The 19,383-nt window shown below is 39.8% G+C and overlaps 1 protein-coding gene across 1 annotated transcript in view; it reads right to left on the reverse strand.

Annotated features, from left to right (window-relative positions):
- The window catches only part of trpc1 (transient receptor potential cation channel, subfamily C, member 1), a 74,602-nt gene that overhangs the window by 15,945 nt on the left and 39,274 nt on the right, over positions 1 to 19,383 (reverse strand). The window contains exons 8-9 of the mRNA XM_034168585.1: positions 4,810 to 4,949; positions 3,433 to 3,582 (exon numbers count right to left, since the gene is read on the reverse strand). Of these exons, the coding sequence (XP_034024476.1) occupies positions 3,433 to 3,582; positions 4,810 to 4,949 (290 nt within the window). The remainder of the gene's footprint in view (positions 1 to 3,432; positions 3,583 to 4,809; positions 4,950 to 19,383) is intronic.

Below are 19,383 nucleotides of genomic sequence, written 5' to 3' on the forward strand. Positions count from 1 at the left end.
GAGTCATGTCTGTGGGGTTACCTGACCTACAACGGACATGAGATTCGGCTCTATGAAGATTACAGTGCTGAAGTGGTGAGACAGCGCGTGGAGTTCAAGAATGCCATGTTGGAACTCTACAAGTGAGGGACTCAGGCTTGCACTGTACCCGGCCAAACTGCATATTACTTTGCCAACGGGGGAGAGGAAGTGGTTGCAAACTGCATCGGATGCCAACAAGTTTGTGCAGGATCTGTGCAAAGATGAGATGTTTTTTTTTTAACATTTCATTTCAATAACTGCTATCTACACTGTTAGAGGTAAACATTTCTCAAGAGAAATGTTGGTTTCTCAGAATGCAAAAGTACAAAAGCACTCTACACTTTCTGGATCAGGCTCAAAACATTTCAATCACCCCTCATATTTGTTTAAAAAATCCAATTATCTCCCTTTTTAGAAATCAGGCCTGGAGAATTTCTGCTGACAAGGCTCGTGGACAGATGGACTGGGTGATTCCGACATACTGGCCCCACATTCTTCATTGTTTGAGGGGTACACAAGTTAAAGTACATCTAAAACTGTTTCAAATTCATCTATTTCAATTCCGTTTATGTATGACCGGATTCAGCTTCTCCAGCTTTAAGTGGCAGCTATGAGCTGAATTACTCTGTGTTAATTGAAGGATTCATGTTGTTGATGGAAGCGATTATAGCAGAATGGTGATGCACATTGCAGCACGCTGCGCCAGAAGAGCTCTTCAAACTAATGCCTGAGCTGTGCTTATGGTTATGATGATGGTTATGGCGCTGCTTGGCACAGTCGATGTGACATTTATTGCAGTTTTGTCCTTGTGTATTCACACTTTCCTGAAAGAGAGGCCGAGCTAGTGGGTGGTGCTGACGTGTGTGTGTGTGGGGTGGTGGGAGAGACAGGAAAGAAACCAGCCTCATAACCATTACATAAGCCGTTTTATGATTTTTAATATTATATTTTCACCCAAAGTGCCATATGGAGGAAAACTGTCCCAGATAAAAATCAAACTCCTTCCAGCTGGGATTTATTCCCCTGCTGAGTGTAAGGCAAGAAGGGGGAAATAGAAATGCGCTCTGTCAGTGCATCCACGTGTGCATGAGTCACACTTTATTGTGCTCATAATAACTACAACAAAATGTATCCATTTTTCATCAAATTTTAACTTAACATTCCAAATGAATGTATCCTTTAACGAACAGAGAGTTTTGATTCTTGTGCCTTGATAACAAAATTTGTTGGAGTTTCACCAAATTTAAGATGACCATCCTAAATGAGGGTATCTGAAACAGTTTCAAATTTGGCCATGATCAGGCATCGTCAAGACCCTAAAGAATGCCCACTTTACTGAAGAGAGGATTGATTGGGTTTCCCAGTGTGGTAGCATGCAACACAGCTGGGTGTTTTATGTTTTGTTTTGTTATTTTTTTGTTATTTTAGTTTTTATTTTTATTTGCTTTCCAAATACTGTATCAGAAGATAAATGGAATGCTTCAGTGATTAGCTCCAAATTTATCGACAAAAGTCATCAAGCCAACACCAAAGCTGTGGTAGATGGGGAATAGTCAATGCGTGAATGTGTGTTCTTTTGACTTTATTACTGCACATCTGCATGGCCTTGAGCAGACGCAGAAAAAAGATGATGATAAATCACTTGTCTCCTTAATGCACTGACATGTAGTCCCCACAAATCTCAACATCTCTGCTGCACGTTGAAAGAAGCTCACTGGCCTAATTGACTGCTTCCTGTCAAGAGTTGGGCTATGACAGAAAAAGCAACAACCGAGCAGATGGACAAAACCATGTCCGTTTCTAAAGTTTGTCTATGTTTTTTGGCATTACACAGCTAAAACTGGAGTATTAAAACCCTCAGAGTTAATTTGTACTTATGTAGTGTTATTTTAACACTCTCACCCTTACACCTTACACCTTGAAGAGTGTAGAAATTGTCAGAGTTGGTCATATTGCTGTTGAGCACAGATGGTGTGTGTGTGTGTGTATATATATATATATATATAACAAACCCTCTGTGATGTCACTCATAGGTTTTCAGAAGAGCAGTGTTGAAGTTCCAAATGGGGCAGCCCCAAATGTCGCCATCTTTGCAGTGCCTGGCTCTGCCTAACTCCTGGCTGACCTATCAATTATATTATATTATATTATATTATATTCGATTAAATTAGTGAGAACTTTACTGATCCCTTGGGAAGACTCACTCAGGGAAAGTGTGGTTCCAGCAGCATTGTATAGCAGCAGCACACAGGGTAAGAAGCACACAGAGTATCAAAAGTAAAAAAACAAACAAACAAACATATATATATATATATCTTTTCCATCTGCATCAGACACTCAAAGCGCTTTACACATCAATGTCTCACATTCACCCCAGTGTGAGGGTGCTGCCATGCAAGTCGCCCACTACACACCGGGAGCAACTAGAAGATTAAGGACCTTACCCTTACTGATTTTTTGGTCAGGCTGGGATTTGAACTGAGGATCCTCTGGTCTCAAACCCAACACTTAATCACTAGACCATCACCTCCCCCAAATGGATGAGTTATATAAAACTGAATTATATAATGGATGAGTTATATAAAACTCCACCTCTGTACAGTTGTTATGAAGGGTGAAACTACCACTGCTATGGAGACTAAAACTGTTTTTGTTGCCAGGCTTGAAAGATGTTTATTTCTGCTGTACAGTTGGGCATTTTAACATGGGCTCCTATACGGCTAGAATCACTTTTGGAACCAGCCTCAAGTGGCCCTCATTCATTTTTCAGCACTGGAGGTTGTCACTTGCTGCTGATGTGAATCTCAAGTGTAATTTAACTTTCTGAAGTGGTAATTTCAACTCTGTCTATAAGCTGATTGAGAAATGAGCAAAACAGATTCTTGCAGAATAAAGTGTGAGCTCCACAACACTGATTTTGTCCCATAGCAAGAAGCTTGTGGGTTTAAATCCAACCTGAAGCTTTTCTTTTTGGTATTACTATAAGCAAATAATCCCATGTTCAGTGAATATTTGTTTTCATATGTTATAAAGTAACACTGTGAGTGTCAGCAAGATAACACTATTAAAGAGTGAATATTTTTAACAGTATTGAAATTTATGTAAACTCGGGAATAGTGTTTATTTTAACTGTATGCAAGTTGACTTCGGTTTTGTGTTGCTAGTACGATATCCCCAATAGTGGTGAAATAGATCTATGAAGGCGAACAGCCAAACAATCATTTCCAAATGGTGATCAGCAACAATGCAGATGTCAGCCAACACAAAAGAAGATCAGAACTGAAGAAAAACGTGATGAGGCACACTTGATGTAATGCAAAATGACATTTATTTCTATTCTTTGGGTGTGAAATGCATTGTGGGAGTGCTCCTTGACACATTAGCGTTTGTGCTTCCAATGCCACGTCCTACCTGTAGGGGCCCCAGTATGGAACTGGTGGTGTACATGAAGAAGAGTCGAAGGTAACTAAGAATGTTTGCGAAGGCAAAGAAGCCCTCAGCCACCAGGATGGGATGGAAGGCGTCCCAGTTCTTCCTCTCTGTGTCCTCCACATTCTTGAACTACACAACAAACAGAACCACTCAGAACTTGTGACAGAAACAAAATCTGGTATTGGTACTGGTATTAAAAACTGTGATCGATACATAGCTTCAATTAATGTCACCCACCTATTGATACCTGCTAATTAGTATTAACATACAAAGTAATGCTATAATTTCACACACTGAAAATTCTGGAGCACAGATGTCTTCAGTGGTCTGCTAGTACAATTAACTTCACAATAAGCCATATTTTCAAGGTCGGTCATCCGGGCATTCAGCCTCGAGGGGCACGTATTGTCGGTGAAAACATCGCCGAGCTCAATACATATACATGTGATTTGATCACTTTTCAAAGGAGTCAGACTCATCAATAACGTCAATTTAATGTACAACGGTTCATTTCAGGTCAGGGTCGTGTATAAATCTCATGGTTCCAGGCAATGAGAGCTATCAGCAGGCCGATAGAAACAAGTTAGAGACAAAAGCAAACCGGCTGATTTCAATAGACAATCAATACAGCCAGAGTGAGTTTTCACCAAGCGGCGAATTCTCTGCCACTTCGCCGAAGTGATTTGGTACCAACCTTGAGAATTATCTCGAAAGTAGCTAGCACGGTGCTAGCATCTGGCTGTTTGGATGGTAGTGGTCACTAAAATCAATCATGCTCCTAATTCTGCATACGTTTATGGGTTGATGAAGCTTAAACTAACGGGTTATACAAAAGCCATGCTGGCTTTGTTTTTTAGTATCAGAGGTCAGACCCAATCTTTTCAGGAACTTTGCTAATTGTTAACTTGCTAATTGATTAAAAAAAGAAAAAATATGTCCATAGATTAACCTAATGACCTCCAGATTCCAGATGGACATCAGCAAATGTGCACTTTGCAGTATTCTCTTTGAACATTTTTGTTGTTGTTGTTTTTTAATAATAAGTTTTTGCTTCTTTTTCTCTGTCTAAAACCTCTGCGGTTTTCATCCCATGCCATAAAAACATTTTCAGTAAATGGAAAATGATGATGATGATGATGATAATAACAATTAATCACTGAAATTCAATTGACCTCTGCCACAGTTAAAAGAAAATTCTGCAATTTTGTTGTTTTAAGATATCTTCAAGTAAGCTTTTCCTATTACTATTTATTTACTTATTTAACAGAAATTGGACATGCACTGAAAGTGTTACATTCTAATGTTTGCCATCTGTCAACATGCATAAAAAGTGGGAGGACAGCAACATGTGCGCACCTTACTGTGAGCAACTATCTTGAGGGCAAAGGTGGCGAGGTAAAGGGAATTCATGACAAAGCTCAGCTGGTTTCGAGACTCGTCCAGGAAGTCTTCCAAACCTTCGTACCACAGACGTTTCACATCAGACCACACCATCCCTACAGAAGAGCAGGAATTTACCATCAATACACACACAGACACATTCTGCTGTCACCCAGAATATTTTGCAACTGTCTCCAGATTCAACCGTATATCATCTTCTTGCAGTAAGAGTCCAGGAGACAGCGGTGAGAAATAAAGGATATTTTATATATATATCATGGGCGCAATTTGGTAGGGGATAGGGGGACATGTCCCCCCACCTTTTCAACCAGGGGGGACAGAATATGGTATTCCCCCCCACCTTCTGATATATATGTGTGTACTTGAAACATGTTATGTCAGTCTTATGTGCAAAACCATGTCAGAATAGTATCTTTGTTTCTGTCTTTGTTTCAAGTTTGTTTTTTTAGCAGCATTGACTTGTTTACAACACCTGTTTCTTGTTTGTCACATTCAGAATTTTCTGGGACTGCATTTGCCCAGATTTGAAACCAAAATAGTTGCCTCTAGGGACTAGTGTCTACACATAAGTATCAATGGACCATATGCTAATTTACTAAATTCTGAAAGTTAGAAAAGGAAACCAGAAAAGCTATCTGGGACCTCAGAAAGCCCATCTGCAATTATTGCTTGATCTCCAAAATCAGTCTATGCAAGCAAAATTATGTTCAGTATGAGTGTTGTCATTAGTGCCACTTTGAAAATTAAATTCATGATAAGTATTTTATCCTAAACTTATGACCTGTTGCTTTTTCAAACTTATGCAAAAAGAAATCTTGAGAAAAAAAATACAGTATGCGATAGTTAATAATTATTAAGAGCCTGTTCTTTCATATTTATGAATACATTTTACCACATTGCAGTTGTTTTTTTTTTTTAATGAAAACTCAACCCATCATTCTTTTTGAGTTCTACACATGTGGTGATACCTTATTTACACCAGGATGTTAATAAAATCAATGCTGGCTATTCTCAGAATAAAGTACTTACGAGGTCTGTGAGAAAAGTATCAGACCTTTTTATTTTATGCAAAAAATATATGGATTTGATTCATATGTTTTATGTCAGCCGAGCTTGAACCTTCGTGCGCATGCGTGAGTTTTTTCACGCCTGTCGGTTGCATCATTCGCCTGTGGGCAGGCTTTGAGTGAGCACTGGTCCACCCCTCTCGTCTGTTTTTTCATTGTGAGGAAATGGTGGAATGATTTGGGCTTTGTTCCATCAGAATTTTTTCAGAATCTGTTAGAGACAGGCAGCTAGAAACCATCTGGAAAATTCTCATGGCTTTCGGTGAAAATTTTATGGGCTTCACAGAGATTACGGAGTGTTACTACCGCTTTAAGGACGGCCCACAATGGCGCACGGCGCGCCGCGCTCCGATCGACAGGCAGAAACCACCATTTCATTTCTAAACGGATGGCTGTGTCGATCCAGGACCGTCGTGTCCAATTTCTCTGGTTATCACAAGAGCTGGACATCAGCCATTTTCCGGCAGATTTCACTTTTAACAAGAGATTTTGTCATGGAAAGCCACGCAGAGGCTTCGCGCGTCACGACGGAGCCGCTGATGGAGCGAGACAAAAAACACCTCCGTTTTGGAGTGTTAGAGGACAAGTTGGGACATGCCTATCTCGGCTTTCAGTGGCTTACCAGTCAAGTGAGTATAAGAGAAATTGTGGAGAGCTGGGCACTCAAATATATACTCACTCGTATATCCACAGTTTCAAATTGCATAAGTCAAATGGTGTCCACTTTATGGTCTTCTCAAAACATTAAAGACCCCAGACCCCCGGCCTATGGGCTTCGGCCCTGCGGGCCTCGCACTTTTAACCCCCCCAATTTCTAGTTCTAAATTGCACCCTTGAGATATACTTGTACTTACGTTGTGACTGTGCTGTGTTGCTGAAATAAATTTCATTCATTCATTCACTTGTATATATACATTTGTATAGTTACATTGACATATTTCTTAAAGAAATTATGGACTTGTTGACCTTAAACTTTACAAAAAAACTCAGTCCAAGAACCAGAATGTTGTGAAGATAGGTAATCCAACTGTCCAGTATACAAAGAGAGTGAAGCAGAAGAACAGAAGATCAACACCGATGACAGTTATTTGTTCCTGTGTAGTGTAATTGTTTTATTGTACTATCTGTATGTTTGACCAAATTTTCCATATTTGCAAATGTGGAGCTGTGAGAAGGACGAGTGTTATAATATTTAAACAATTGAGGATGAAAACAGTGCATGACTGTCACAAAGGATAACTGATGGGTTCATTGAGATTTGTGTTAAAGTACTGGCATGTTTGCTAGTCAGCAGTTCTTCTGTATTTGATGCTTTAATTTTCCTACATTAGTCACAAAAACAGCTTGGTCACTTGAGGGTTACAATGGTATAAAATGAGGATAAACTGATTAGGCATTGATTAAAATTGATGCACCAGATCAACCCAGAAAAACACCTTTTTTCCTTATGTGCTACTGTATACTATGGATCTATGCTACCTCCTGAAGACTGACATGTCTGGGCTTGTTGCACAGAATAATCATCACATGCACAATGGAAATTAGGAGCGGGTGTGGCTGAAATTTCATGTAGCTTAAAATGAACTTCTTTGCCAGTTTCTTTGCCAGGTATCTATGCCAGGTTACAATGTCTTTAGGAGAGACAGGTTGATGGGGAAAGGAGGAGGGGTATTACTTTATGTAAAGAATAATCTTACATGCAAGGAGACTACTTGGTCTGACACATTCAATTTTGAATGTGTCGGTATTGAAATCACTCTTTCTAAAGAAATGTCCTTCTCTCTGATTTGCCTCTATTGTCCACCTTCTGCTAAGGTGGACTTCTATGACCAGTTAAAACTCTTGCTAAACTCACACTACTCTAATAAAGAGATAATAATTGTAGGTGACTTCAACATAAATTGGGATGACAAACAAAATAGGAAAAACACAACTTTAACACAACTTACTGAAAAACCTACTAGAGTGTCTAACACTTCAAAAACTAGAATTGATCTTTTATTTACTAACAGATAGAATAAATAAAATGTATAATATGTTAACTGGTCTCTCAGACCATAACCTGATCATGTTCTTCAAGAAACTCAGCAAAAACCGCTCTCTGTACTGTTCTTACAATGTCTCCTCTCACCATGATTACATCCCAAAAAACATGCAACAGCATTTTGAGGATGAAATTAAAAAGACAGATTGGCAAGAAATCATCTCCTCAAGAAACCTAGAGGATAACTGTAGGATGTTTCTTAACAGAATTTCTGAGATAAAATCTGCCTTTAGTAGAAAGGGACAAAAGAGAGCAAAAAACACGTCATCTCCCATGGTTAGACTCCAATTGTAGGACTTTGATTAAAAAAAGAGACTTATTACTTAAAGTCTCAAGTCTGGGCTGCCTGTCGACAGACATTTACTCATACTCGCAACAAGGTAATACAAATGTTAAGAAGAGCTAAGGCTAGTTTTTTTTTTTACAAATACCATTGAAGGGGCCAAAGGGGATGGCAGAAAAGTTTGGCAACTATTGAACAAATTGCAAGGGAAAGATAACAAGCAGGGGCACACTGTACGTGAACTGAAAAAAGAAAAAAAAAAGATGATATCCTGGTTAAGGACCCTACAGTACTGGTCCAAATGTTTAATGAATATTTCCTAAACAGTGCAAAAGATATAACAAAGCTTTTTGCCCCCTCCAATGTTCTGTGAAGATTCATTTTAAATGATCATCCTGTTTTTAGCTTAGAGCAGATTACTGAACCAGAGGTAAAGAACATTATTTCTGTTTTGTAATGTTCAAAGGCCAAGGATATATCTGATGTAGACACCGACTTCCTAAAAACATATTCTAATGCACTGATAAAACCAATCACTATTCTTGTTAATCAGTCAATTATCTCAAAGGAAGTACCATCATCCTGGAAATTAGCCACGATAATGCTCATCTTTAAATCTGGGGATAAGACATCGATGGTTAATTACAGGCCAATCAGCATTCTTCCTGTGATTTCTAAAATCATTGAAAAATGGGTCTCCAAATTACTGATTGAACATTTGAATAGAGGACCTAATCTACTTCATCCAATGCAATTTGGCTTCCGTCCCCATCACTCCACTGAGTCAGCAATTTGCATGTTTTTAGAAAAGGTTAAGTATATGTTGGACAATAACTTGTATGTGGGTGCTGTTTTTCTTGACCTTAGAAAGGCATTTGACACAGTAGACCACCAAATACTTCTGAAAAAACTTACATATTTCAACTTTTCATCCGAATCAATACAATGGTTTGAATCTTATTTAACAAAAACAGTACAATGTGTCGCCGTAAATGGTTCTAAATCCCCGTTTCTTAACAACCCAGTCGGTGTCCCACAAGGATCAATCCTTGGACCTTTGCTGTTCTCGCTGTACATCAAATCAAATCAATTTTATTTATATAGCGCCAAATCACAACAACAGTTGCCTCAAGGCGCTTTATATTGCAAGGCAAAAGCCATACAATAATTACAGAAAAACCCCAACGGTCAAAACGACCCCCTATGAGCAAGCACTTGGTGACAGTGGGAAGGAATAACTCCCTTTTAACAGGAAGAAACCTCTAGCAGAACCAGGCTCAGGGAGGGGCAGGACTGTTTGGGGCTGAGGGGAGAGAATCAGGAAAAAGACATGCTGTGGAAGACAGCAGAGATCAATCACTAATGATTAAATGCAGAGTGGTGCATACAGAGCAAAAAGAGAAAGAAACACTCAGTGCATCATGGGAACCCCCCAGCAGTCTAAGTCTATAGCAGCATAAAGGGATGGTTCAGGGTCACCTGATCCAGCCCTAACTATAAGCTTTAGCAAAAAGGAAAGTTTTAAGCCTAATCTTAAAAGTAGAAAGGGTGTCTGTCTCCCTGATCCGAATTGGGAGCTGGTTCCACAGGAGAGGAGCCTGAAAGCTGAAGGCTCTGCCTCCCAATCTACTCTTAAAAACCCTAGGAACTACAAGTAAGCCTGCAGTCTTAGAGTGAAGCGCTCTATTGGGGTGATATGGTACTAAGAGGTCCCTAAGATAAGATGGGATCTGATTATTCAAAACCTTATAAGTAAGAAGAAGAATTTTAAATTCTATTCTAGAGTTAACAGGAATCCAATGAAGAGAGGCCAATATGGGTGAAATATGCTCTCTCCTTCTAGTCTCCGTCAGTACTCTAGCTGCAGCATTTTGAATTAACTGAAGGCTTTTCAGGGAACTTTTAGGACAACCTGATAATAATGAATTACAATAGTCCAGCCTAGAGGAAATAAATGCATGAATTAGTTTTTCAGCATCACTCTGAGACAAGACCTTTCTAATTTTAGAGATATTGCGCAAATGTAAAAAAGCAGTCCTACATATTTGCTTTATATGCGCATTGAAGGACATATCCTGATCAAAAATGACTCCAAGATTTCTCACAGTGTTACTAGAGGTCAGGGTAATGCCATCCAGAGTAAGGATCTGGTTAGACACCATGTTTCTAAGATTTGTGGGGCCAAGTACAATAACTTCAGTTTTATCTGAATTTAAAAGCAGGAAATTAGAGGTCATCCATGTCTTTATGTCTGTAAGACATTCCTGCAGTTTAACTAATTGGTGTGTGTCCTCTGGCTTCATGGATAGATAAAGCTGGGTATCATCTGCGTAACAATGAAAATTTAAGCAATGCTTTCTAATAATACTGCCTAAGGGAAGCATGTATAAAGTGAATAAAATTGGTCCTAGCACAGAATCTTGTGGAACTCCATAATTAACCTTAGTCTGTGAAGAAGATTCCCCATTTACATGAACAAATTGTAATCTATTAGATAAATATGATTCAAACCACCGCAGCGCAGTGCCTTTAATACCTATGGCATGCTCTAATCTCTGTAATAAAATTTTATGGTCAACAGTATCAAAAGCAGCACTGAGGTCTAACAGGACAAGCACAGAGATGAGACCACTGTCTGAGGCCATAAGAAGATCATTTGTAACCTTCACTAATGCTGTTTCTGTACTATGATGAATTCTGAAACCTGACTGAAACTCTTCAAATAGACCATTCCTCTGCAAATGATCAGTTAGCTGTTTTACAACTACCCTTTCAAGAATTTTTGAGAGAAAAGCAAGGTTGGAGATTAGCCTATAATTAGCTAAGATAGCTGGGTCAAGTGATGGCTTTTTAACTAATGGTTTAATTACTGCCACCTTAAAAGCCTGTGGTACATAGCCAACTAATAAAGATAGACTTATCATATTTAAGATCGAAGCATTAATTAATGGTAGGGCTTCCTTGAGCAGCCTGGTAGGAATGGGGTCTAATAGACATTTTGATGGTTTGGAGGAAGTGACTAATGAAAATAACTCAGAACAATTGGAGAGAAAGAGTCCAACCAAATACCAGCATTACTGAAAGCAGCCAAAGATAACGATATCTCTTTGGGGTGGTTATGAGTAATTTTTTCTCTAATAGTTAAAATTTTATTAGCAAAGACAGTCATGAAGTCATTACTAGTTAAAGTTAAAGGAATACGCGGCTCAATAGAGCTCTGACTCTTTGTCAGCCTGGCTACAGTGCTGAAAAGAAACCTGGGGTTGTTCTTATTTTCTTCAATTAGTGATGAGTAATAAGATGTCCTAGCTTTACGGAGGACTTTTTTTTATAGAGCAACAGACTCTTTTTCCAGGCTAAGTGAAGATCTTCTAAATTAGTGAGACGCCATTTCCTCTCCAACTTACGGGTTATCTGCTTTAAGCTGCGAGTTTGTGAGTTATACCACGGAGTCGGGCACTTCTGATTTAAGGCTCTCTTTTTCAGAGGAGCTACAGCATCCAAAGTTGTGCTCAATGAGGATGTAAAACTATTGACGAGATAATCTATCTCACTCACAGAGTTTAGGTAGCTACTCTGCACTGTGTTGGTATATGGCATTGGAGAACATAACAAAGAAGGAATCATATCCTTAAACCTAGTTACAGCGCTTTCCGAAAGACTTCTACTGTAATGAAACTTATTCCCCACTGCTGGGTAGTCCATTAAAGTACATGTAAATGTTATTAAGAAATGATTAGACAGAAGGGGGTTTTCAGGGAATACTGTTAAGTCTTCAATTTCCATACCATAAGTCAAAGCAAGATCTAAAGTATGATTAAAGTGGTGGGTGGACTCATTTACATTTTGAGCAAAGCCAATTGAGTCTAATAATAAATTAAATGCAGTGTTGAGGCTGTCATTCTCAGCATCCATGTGGATGTTAAAATCACCCACTATATTGATCTTATCTGAGCTAAGCATTAAGTCAGACAAAAGGTCTGAAAATTCACAGAGAAACTCACAGTAACGACCAGGTGGACGATAGATAACAACAAATAAAACTGGTTTTTGGGACTTCCAATTTGGATGGACAAGACTAAGAGTCAAGCTTTCAAATGAATTAAAGCTCTGTCTGGGTTTTTGATTAATTAATAAGCTGGAATGGAAGATTGCTGCTAATCCTCCGCCTCGGCCCGTGCTACGAGCATTCTGGCAGTTAGTGTGACTCGGGGGCGTTGACTCATTTAAACTAACATATTCATCCTGCTGTAACCAGGTTTCTGTAAGGCAGAATAAATCAATATGTTGATCAATTATTATATCATTTACTAACAGGGACTCAGAAGAGAGAGACCTAATGTTTAATAAACCACATTTAACTGTTTTAGTCTGTGGTGCAGTTGAAGGTGCTATATTATTTTTTCTTTTTGAATTTTTATGCTTAAATAGATTTTTACTGGTTGGTGGTGGTCTGGGAGCAGGCACCGTCTCTACGGGGATGGGGTAATGAGGGGATGGCAGGGGGAGAGAAGCTGCAGAGAGGTATGTAAGACTACAACTCTGCTTCCTGGTCCCAACCCTAGGTAGTCACGGTTTGGAGGGTTTAATAAAATTGGCCAGATTTCTAGAAATGAGAGCTGCTCCATCCAAAGTGGGATGGATGCCGTCTCTCCTAACAAGACCAGGTTTTCCCCAGAAGCTTTGCCAATTATCTATGAAGCCCACCTCAGTTTTTTTTTTTTACATAAATGATTTACCAATGCACAAATGTACACGGATGATGTGGTCATTTTTACTTACGGAAATAATGCGAAAGACATCGCCTCAAAACTCATGGATGTGTTACACAACATACAAAACTGGCTAAATGACACTTGCCTGCAGTTGAATACAAAAAAACAGTATGTATGATGTTTAGTAAACGTCCCACTGACATTAGAAGGTCCAATGTGTTTTTTGACGGGGAGGAGTTGGAGCTGGTATCTCAATTTAAATATCTTGGAGTTATCCTGGACTCAAACCTGTCCTTCAAAAAAACATATTAAAAAAGTCAAAAATACAGTAAATTTTAAACATATACGTCCCTCTCTAACAAATAATGCAGCCAAAACGTATCTCTTTTGCATGGTTTTCTCACATATTGACTACTGTTTCTCTAACTGGACATTTGCAGCCATCTCGGTATTAAAATCCATAGAGCAGCTGTATAATAGAGCAGTTAAGATATATGATATAGACAATCTAATTCTTATCATCACTGTAAGGTTCTGTAAAAGCATACATTTCTAGACTTTGAAAATCTGAAGGTATTCAAATATGCCTGCTTCATATATAAATGTTTACATGGACCAGCACCAACTCCTGTTAAAGAATTCATCCACATAAAAAGATTCACAGGGTATGGTACAAGAGCTGACACAAGAGGCGACTGTGAGATTACTCATAGAAGGACCACCTTTGGTCAGAGCGTATTATCCATAAAAGGTGGGCAAGCTTGGAACAACCTCCCAGTCACAATCAGGGAGAGCACCACTTTCAGAACCTTCAAAAGACTGATGAAAGCTTGGTTACTGGCAAATCAGACATGCAACCATCTGTAGCCTAAAAAACAATTCAACTGTGGAGGCACTAATTGAGTTTTTTTCTCTCTCTTTTTTTCCAGTTATATGTACACAATGCCCTTGTGTACTTTATGTTAATAAACGGCTTAGTAGTCTTTACACAATAAACTTGTGTAGGACACCCTGTGCAATATTTACACTTGTGCACGTGCAAATGAGTGTATTGGGCAACGTGCAGTACAACCCAGTACTGTAATACGCAATTCAACCAGGCACTGAAGCACTTTGCACGTAGCACTTGTCATGTCATCAACCTCGCCCCCTCGGATGTTAGAGTTATCAAAAAAATAAAAAAGAAAGAAAAAGAAATACTGGAAAATATAGCAAAATATTAGTTATTCAATAATATCGCCTATTTAACAAATAAACCAAATGAATTAACTAAAGTAATTAATTTTAAAACAAACGGATATGGCGTGTGTCTGTGTTCAAGGGATTTGATAGGTTGAGGGTTGCGCTTGTCAGTGCGGCAGAGGGCGGTGCGTTTCCAATGCGTTGTGATGTCAGACGCGTCGCTTCGGAAGCGGCAAGGGGGCAGAGATTGCGGCCACGTCACACTCTGGCTGTTTCCACAATCTGAAAAAAGTTCAACGATCGACCGACCGAGGGAGGACTGACGACTTGGTGGGATATCTATCGAACCGCGACAGCGGGCCGACCTGCACGGAGAAGCCGGCCTTCAGGCATCATTCCTGGGCAGAGCGATCCAGGCCGCCGGGGTGATGGAGCAAACCCACTCAGTCCGAAATCTCCCACTTTTTGGATATATGCGAAGTCCCAGTTTGCCCAACGGAGTTTAGTTCTGCAGCTTTACTAAGGTGAGAATAATGTACAAATAAAACGTGACGTTTACTGAACTCTGAAGGTTTAATGATCGGCTAATGTTAGCGTAGCCTTTTAGCACAGTTGATCTGAATGAACACTTTAATTTCTAAATGGTTCAGTCTTTTTTATTTTTACCAAATAAAGCTACAGCTTTTTTCAGACACCACAAAAGCTCAACTTTAAATAACTTATTTTTTCGGGCGTTTTTCCCATCCTTTTTTGCCGCCCCCCCCCCCTTTTTTTTAATATATAAACTGTTTAGTGTTTCTTTATATTTAAAGAAATGTTTTTATTTGTCCCAATCAGGAACATTTGCTGTGCAGACAACAAAACTTCCATTGATGAGCTGAACACTGCGAAGTCCAGTCGAAAGAAAACATCTCTGCTTTTCAGCAACACCACCAGAGTTAAAAACTGCAGAAGAGACCTTCATCTGGTCCTGAGAATCCAGCAACCTGCTTATAAATTAAAGGCTCTTTGAACAGCAACTATTTTATTATTTTTTAAAAAGTTGTTTCATTTTATATTTTAACAATAAATGAACGGATCATTAAAAATTTCCACAAATCAAAGTCAAAAGACATTTGCACAGAAGCTCTCCACTTACTGTGCTCAAATTCATATTTTAGAAATGACTCTGTCCTCATAACATTAAAGGCAATTACATATTTTGACGAAATTACAAGTTTAAATGACTAGATATGTATATATAAAAAAACATCATGAGGTTTATGTCACAGAAATCCTACTTTACAATCACACTGCAGTCATTGTTAAATTATTTCCTGTTGCATTTATAATAAACATTTGTATTTATTTAGTGTTTGTTTTTCTGGTTGAAATAGATATAAATAATCTACCAGACTTAAAAAATGTACAAGTTTCCATGTTATTTTATTTGTCTAAAAATAAATAGCTGAGGTTCCTTATGTTAAACAAGAAATTATCTAATCTGAAATAACAGGTGGTTTTAATTTACAGATGAAAGGGTTCTAAAGAACCATTTATTGATTTATTTAGCTATTTTAATTACAAATGTTCTAAACTTTTTTTTTTAACAGTAATCACAAATTTTGAGGTAACAACAACAAAAAAAACATTTCCAATGATTTTTCTTCAGAAAACTGCTCTATAAATGAGCAGTCCTGTCACACGTTAATGTTTTGTACAGATCAGTGGTTTCTGCCACGAGTCTTCCATGTTTTGGCCCAACGCGTCATTCCTATTGGACAACACGAAGGTACGTCACAGCTCAGAGTGTCGAAAGTTGGCGCACCTCATCTCGACAGAACACCGGCTCTGTGTGGTACGCAGGAGATCACTCAAATAATAATTTTAAAAATACCGTCATCACTCTTCACTCTTACTCGGTCAGTCTCTTACAACGGTGTAGCCTAAATACACAAGCTTTCCAGGAGCGCACCCAATTCATTACGCACGCTCAGAGGCACGTCTCCGGTGCGCACTTTTTTTTGGGGGGGGGGGGCGACCCCGCCCCCTGTGATAAACTTATCACCCCCTTAATATTTTTTTTCTGGCGCCGGGTCTGCTTTTGCACCTCAATCACCCATCATCATAAAACTCTTTTGGTTCCTCCATCTGTCGGCTCCTTATTAATGATCAGTTGTTGCTACTTTGAATTTGGAAATATTTGTATGTATATTCGGTTTTAATTGTTTTCTGTCATGACTGATTTGTTTTGGTATGTTGTGTGGTCTTACTCTGTTTCTATGTTACTGGGACTACGGATGGAAATTAGCATCCTGCTACAATCTGGCATATTTACATGTAACTATGTTCATTAATATGAATTGTCCCATTTCAAATAAACGTGACTTACTTTAATGTCAAAAGCCTAGGTCTAGGGCACTGAATTAACATGTATATAGTAGGCACTTGGAATTTACTTTAAAACATTTTCATATTTATCCATTTACTGTTGTGGTCTGTTGCCAGACCACTAAATAATCACACCTCCACTGAGCCCTACCAAGAAAAACCTTGTTGGGCCGCCACTGGAAAGGCTGCATTTCAATTGTGACTCCTGTCTGTGTACAGCACCCTGATAATAAAAAGCACCCTGATAATATTTATCTAACAAGGCAAGCAATGTGAATATTAGCAACTTCGAATTTGATATTTAACTCATCTTGGATGCTTTGCAGGTACTCGAAAGTATGAAATGTGCACTGCAGCACAGCTTGCACTGAAGATGATTTGCCACCATGGAGGAAAAAATGGTGAAGTTGTTGATGTTTCTGTTTTGCATCACTTAAGGAAATTGTTCCCCCTCTCATTGGTTATCTCGGTCTGTGGGAAAACCCATTATACTTGTAATTAGATACTCATCTCACTCCTCTCCTGTACAGAATAAATGGCAACTTGCCCCGACCATCTTAATAATGCAGAATAATACACGTACATTCTGCATATGTCCCTTTATAACCAGTCAGAGGCAGAGATTGTGACGATTAATCAGCAATCAAACCTCTACCGGCGTGATTGCTTTGTCTGATAAAGACAATAAAAGATGCTGCAGCCGTGATACAGATACGGATGCTGAGAGGGCAGGGCCATTACGGGGGACTGAATGATCACGCTAATGGTTTTTTAGCAGATGAGAACGGTATCAACGCTGTTCTCCAGAGATGCAGCTGGTCCATTCCTCATTGTTGCTATCCAACCTCATCTGAAAAGATACGGGCTGCGATTGTCTTTGTCTCAGTGTATCTGTGCAGTGCTGATAGACAAATATTCTATTCAGTGGGTTTTACATGTTCTTACAGTTTTCTGATCAGATCAGAATGAGGAGTGCAGCGCGCTCACTTTCTGCATATAAACAGCACTGCAAAAATGCCAAATCTTACCAGGTGCATTTGCCTAATTTCTCATCAAAATACATAATCAACACAATAGGAGACACAATCAGTAAACACGTTTTTAGAAAATTCATCTTAAATATCTTAAAACAGCCTTGGGAACATTTTATTTTGACTCATATCTGAGATGAAAGAAGCTTGTTTTATTGATCATAAGACTTTTAAGCTGCTCTGTTATTTGTAGATTTACTTCTGTCATCCGGCCGTTTGCGGGAGACGATGGTGTAGCGCCCAGTTTGTTTTTTACACTTTTTCAATTCCATTTTCATTTATTTCATTTATATAGCGCCAAATCACAACAAAATTGCCACAAGTAAGGTCTAACCTTAGCAACCCCTAAAACAAGCACACAGGTGACAGTGGTAAGGAAAAAATTCCCTCTGATAATTTGAGGAAGAAACCTCAAGCAGACCAGACTCAAAGGGGTGACCCTCTGCTTGGGCCATGCCCCCGACACAATTGATACAAGATACAGGACATTTTTGTCTTTTGTTTCTATCTGCACCTGCATGAATGACTTATCAGTCCAATGTGCGAGTGTTCTGAAAGTAAGGCGACAGGCTGCACAGTCCTCTGCACACTGCTCCCACGTGTTGACATTGATGCTGCACATTTTCATGTCCTTCTTGCAGACATCTTTGAAGCGCATCCTTTGTAGATGACACAACATAAGTTTTAAAATCTTATTTTAAGTTAAAAAAAAGCCTGCTTCACATTACACGTGAGACTAAGATAAGTGTTGTGTGGGCCGCTGAAGAGGAGGTACTGCTGGCCCACCACCACCAGATGGCGCCCTGCTTGAAGTGCGGGCTTCAAGCAGGAGAGGGCGTCATAGCAACCGGGAGTGACAGCTGTTACTCGTCATCAGCATCAGCTGTCACTCATCCACATCATCATCATCACCACCACCTTAAAGGCCGGACTGCAACTCCACCTCCCCGCCGAGAAATCAACTACCAATCAGGTAATTTTCTCTGCTGAACAAAACCTTGTGTAGTAGTCTGAACTTCTTTTGCAGCCGTTTTCCTGTGGTGATTGCCTTATCTGTGGGATTGGCGTTTGGTGTGATCAGCGACGGCTTCGCCTCACACCCCAACCAGATAAGTGGTTTGACAGGAGCTGCACGAGTGTGTGATTGGAGGTGGAGGTGCTCCCTCCTTACTGAATACAGACTGTGGGATTACTGAGTGTGCAACCTCACACTCATCAGGACTGTCTCTGTTCTCTGCCAGCAGTACCGGGTCTGACTGCTGAAGACAGCGGCCACCTGGGGCGCAGCTCCGTTGGTAGTGGAAGCTGTGTGGGATCCGGCTCTTCTCTCGCCAGGCGTCTTCTATCGTCGAGCCTGCCCACACGTAACCTGGTGTATGATTGACAGTCACTATATTGTTATTGTCTGTACGTCGTTGTGCGATTCATAACATTAAATTTGTTGTGTGGGCCGCTGAAGAGGAGGTACTGCTGGCCCACCACCACCAGATGGCGCCCTGCTTGGAGTGCGGGCTTCAAGCACAAGAGGGCGCCAGAGCCACTGGGAGTGACAGCTGTCACTCATCCTCAGCACCAGCTGTCACTCATTCATCTCATCACCATCACCATAAAGGCCGGACGGCAACTCCACCTCCTCGCCGAGAAATCCTCTACGACTAGAGGTAATCTTCTCTGCTGTGATTACTGATTATCTAATATTGTTCTGTGTGCAGTCGCATGCCCGTGAAGACCCAGAAGAGGGACAAACGGGAGCTGCACGAGTAAAGACGTACCTGGAGGTGGAGGTTATCCCTCCCGGAGGAATTAATTGTAAAGGTTGCTGGGTGTGAGGACTCAC

The sequence above is a fragment of the Thalassophryne amazonica genome, chromosome 1 (assembly GCF_902500255.1).
Source record: "Thalassophryne amazonica chromosome 1, fThaAma1.1, whole genome shotgun sequence".
Taxonomy (NCBI): domain Eukaryota; kingdom Metazoa; phylum Chordata; class Actinopteri; order Batrachoidiformes; family Batrachoididae; genus Thalassophryne; species Thalassophryne amazonica.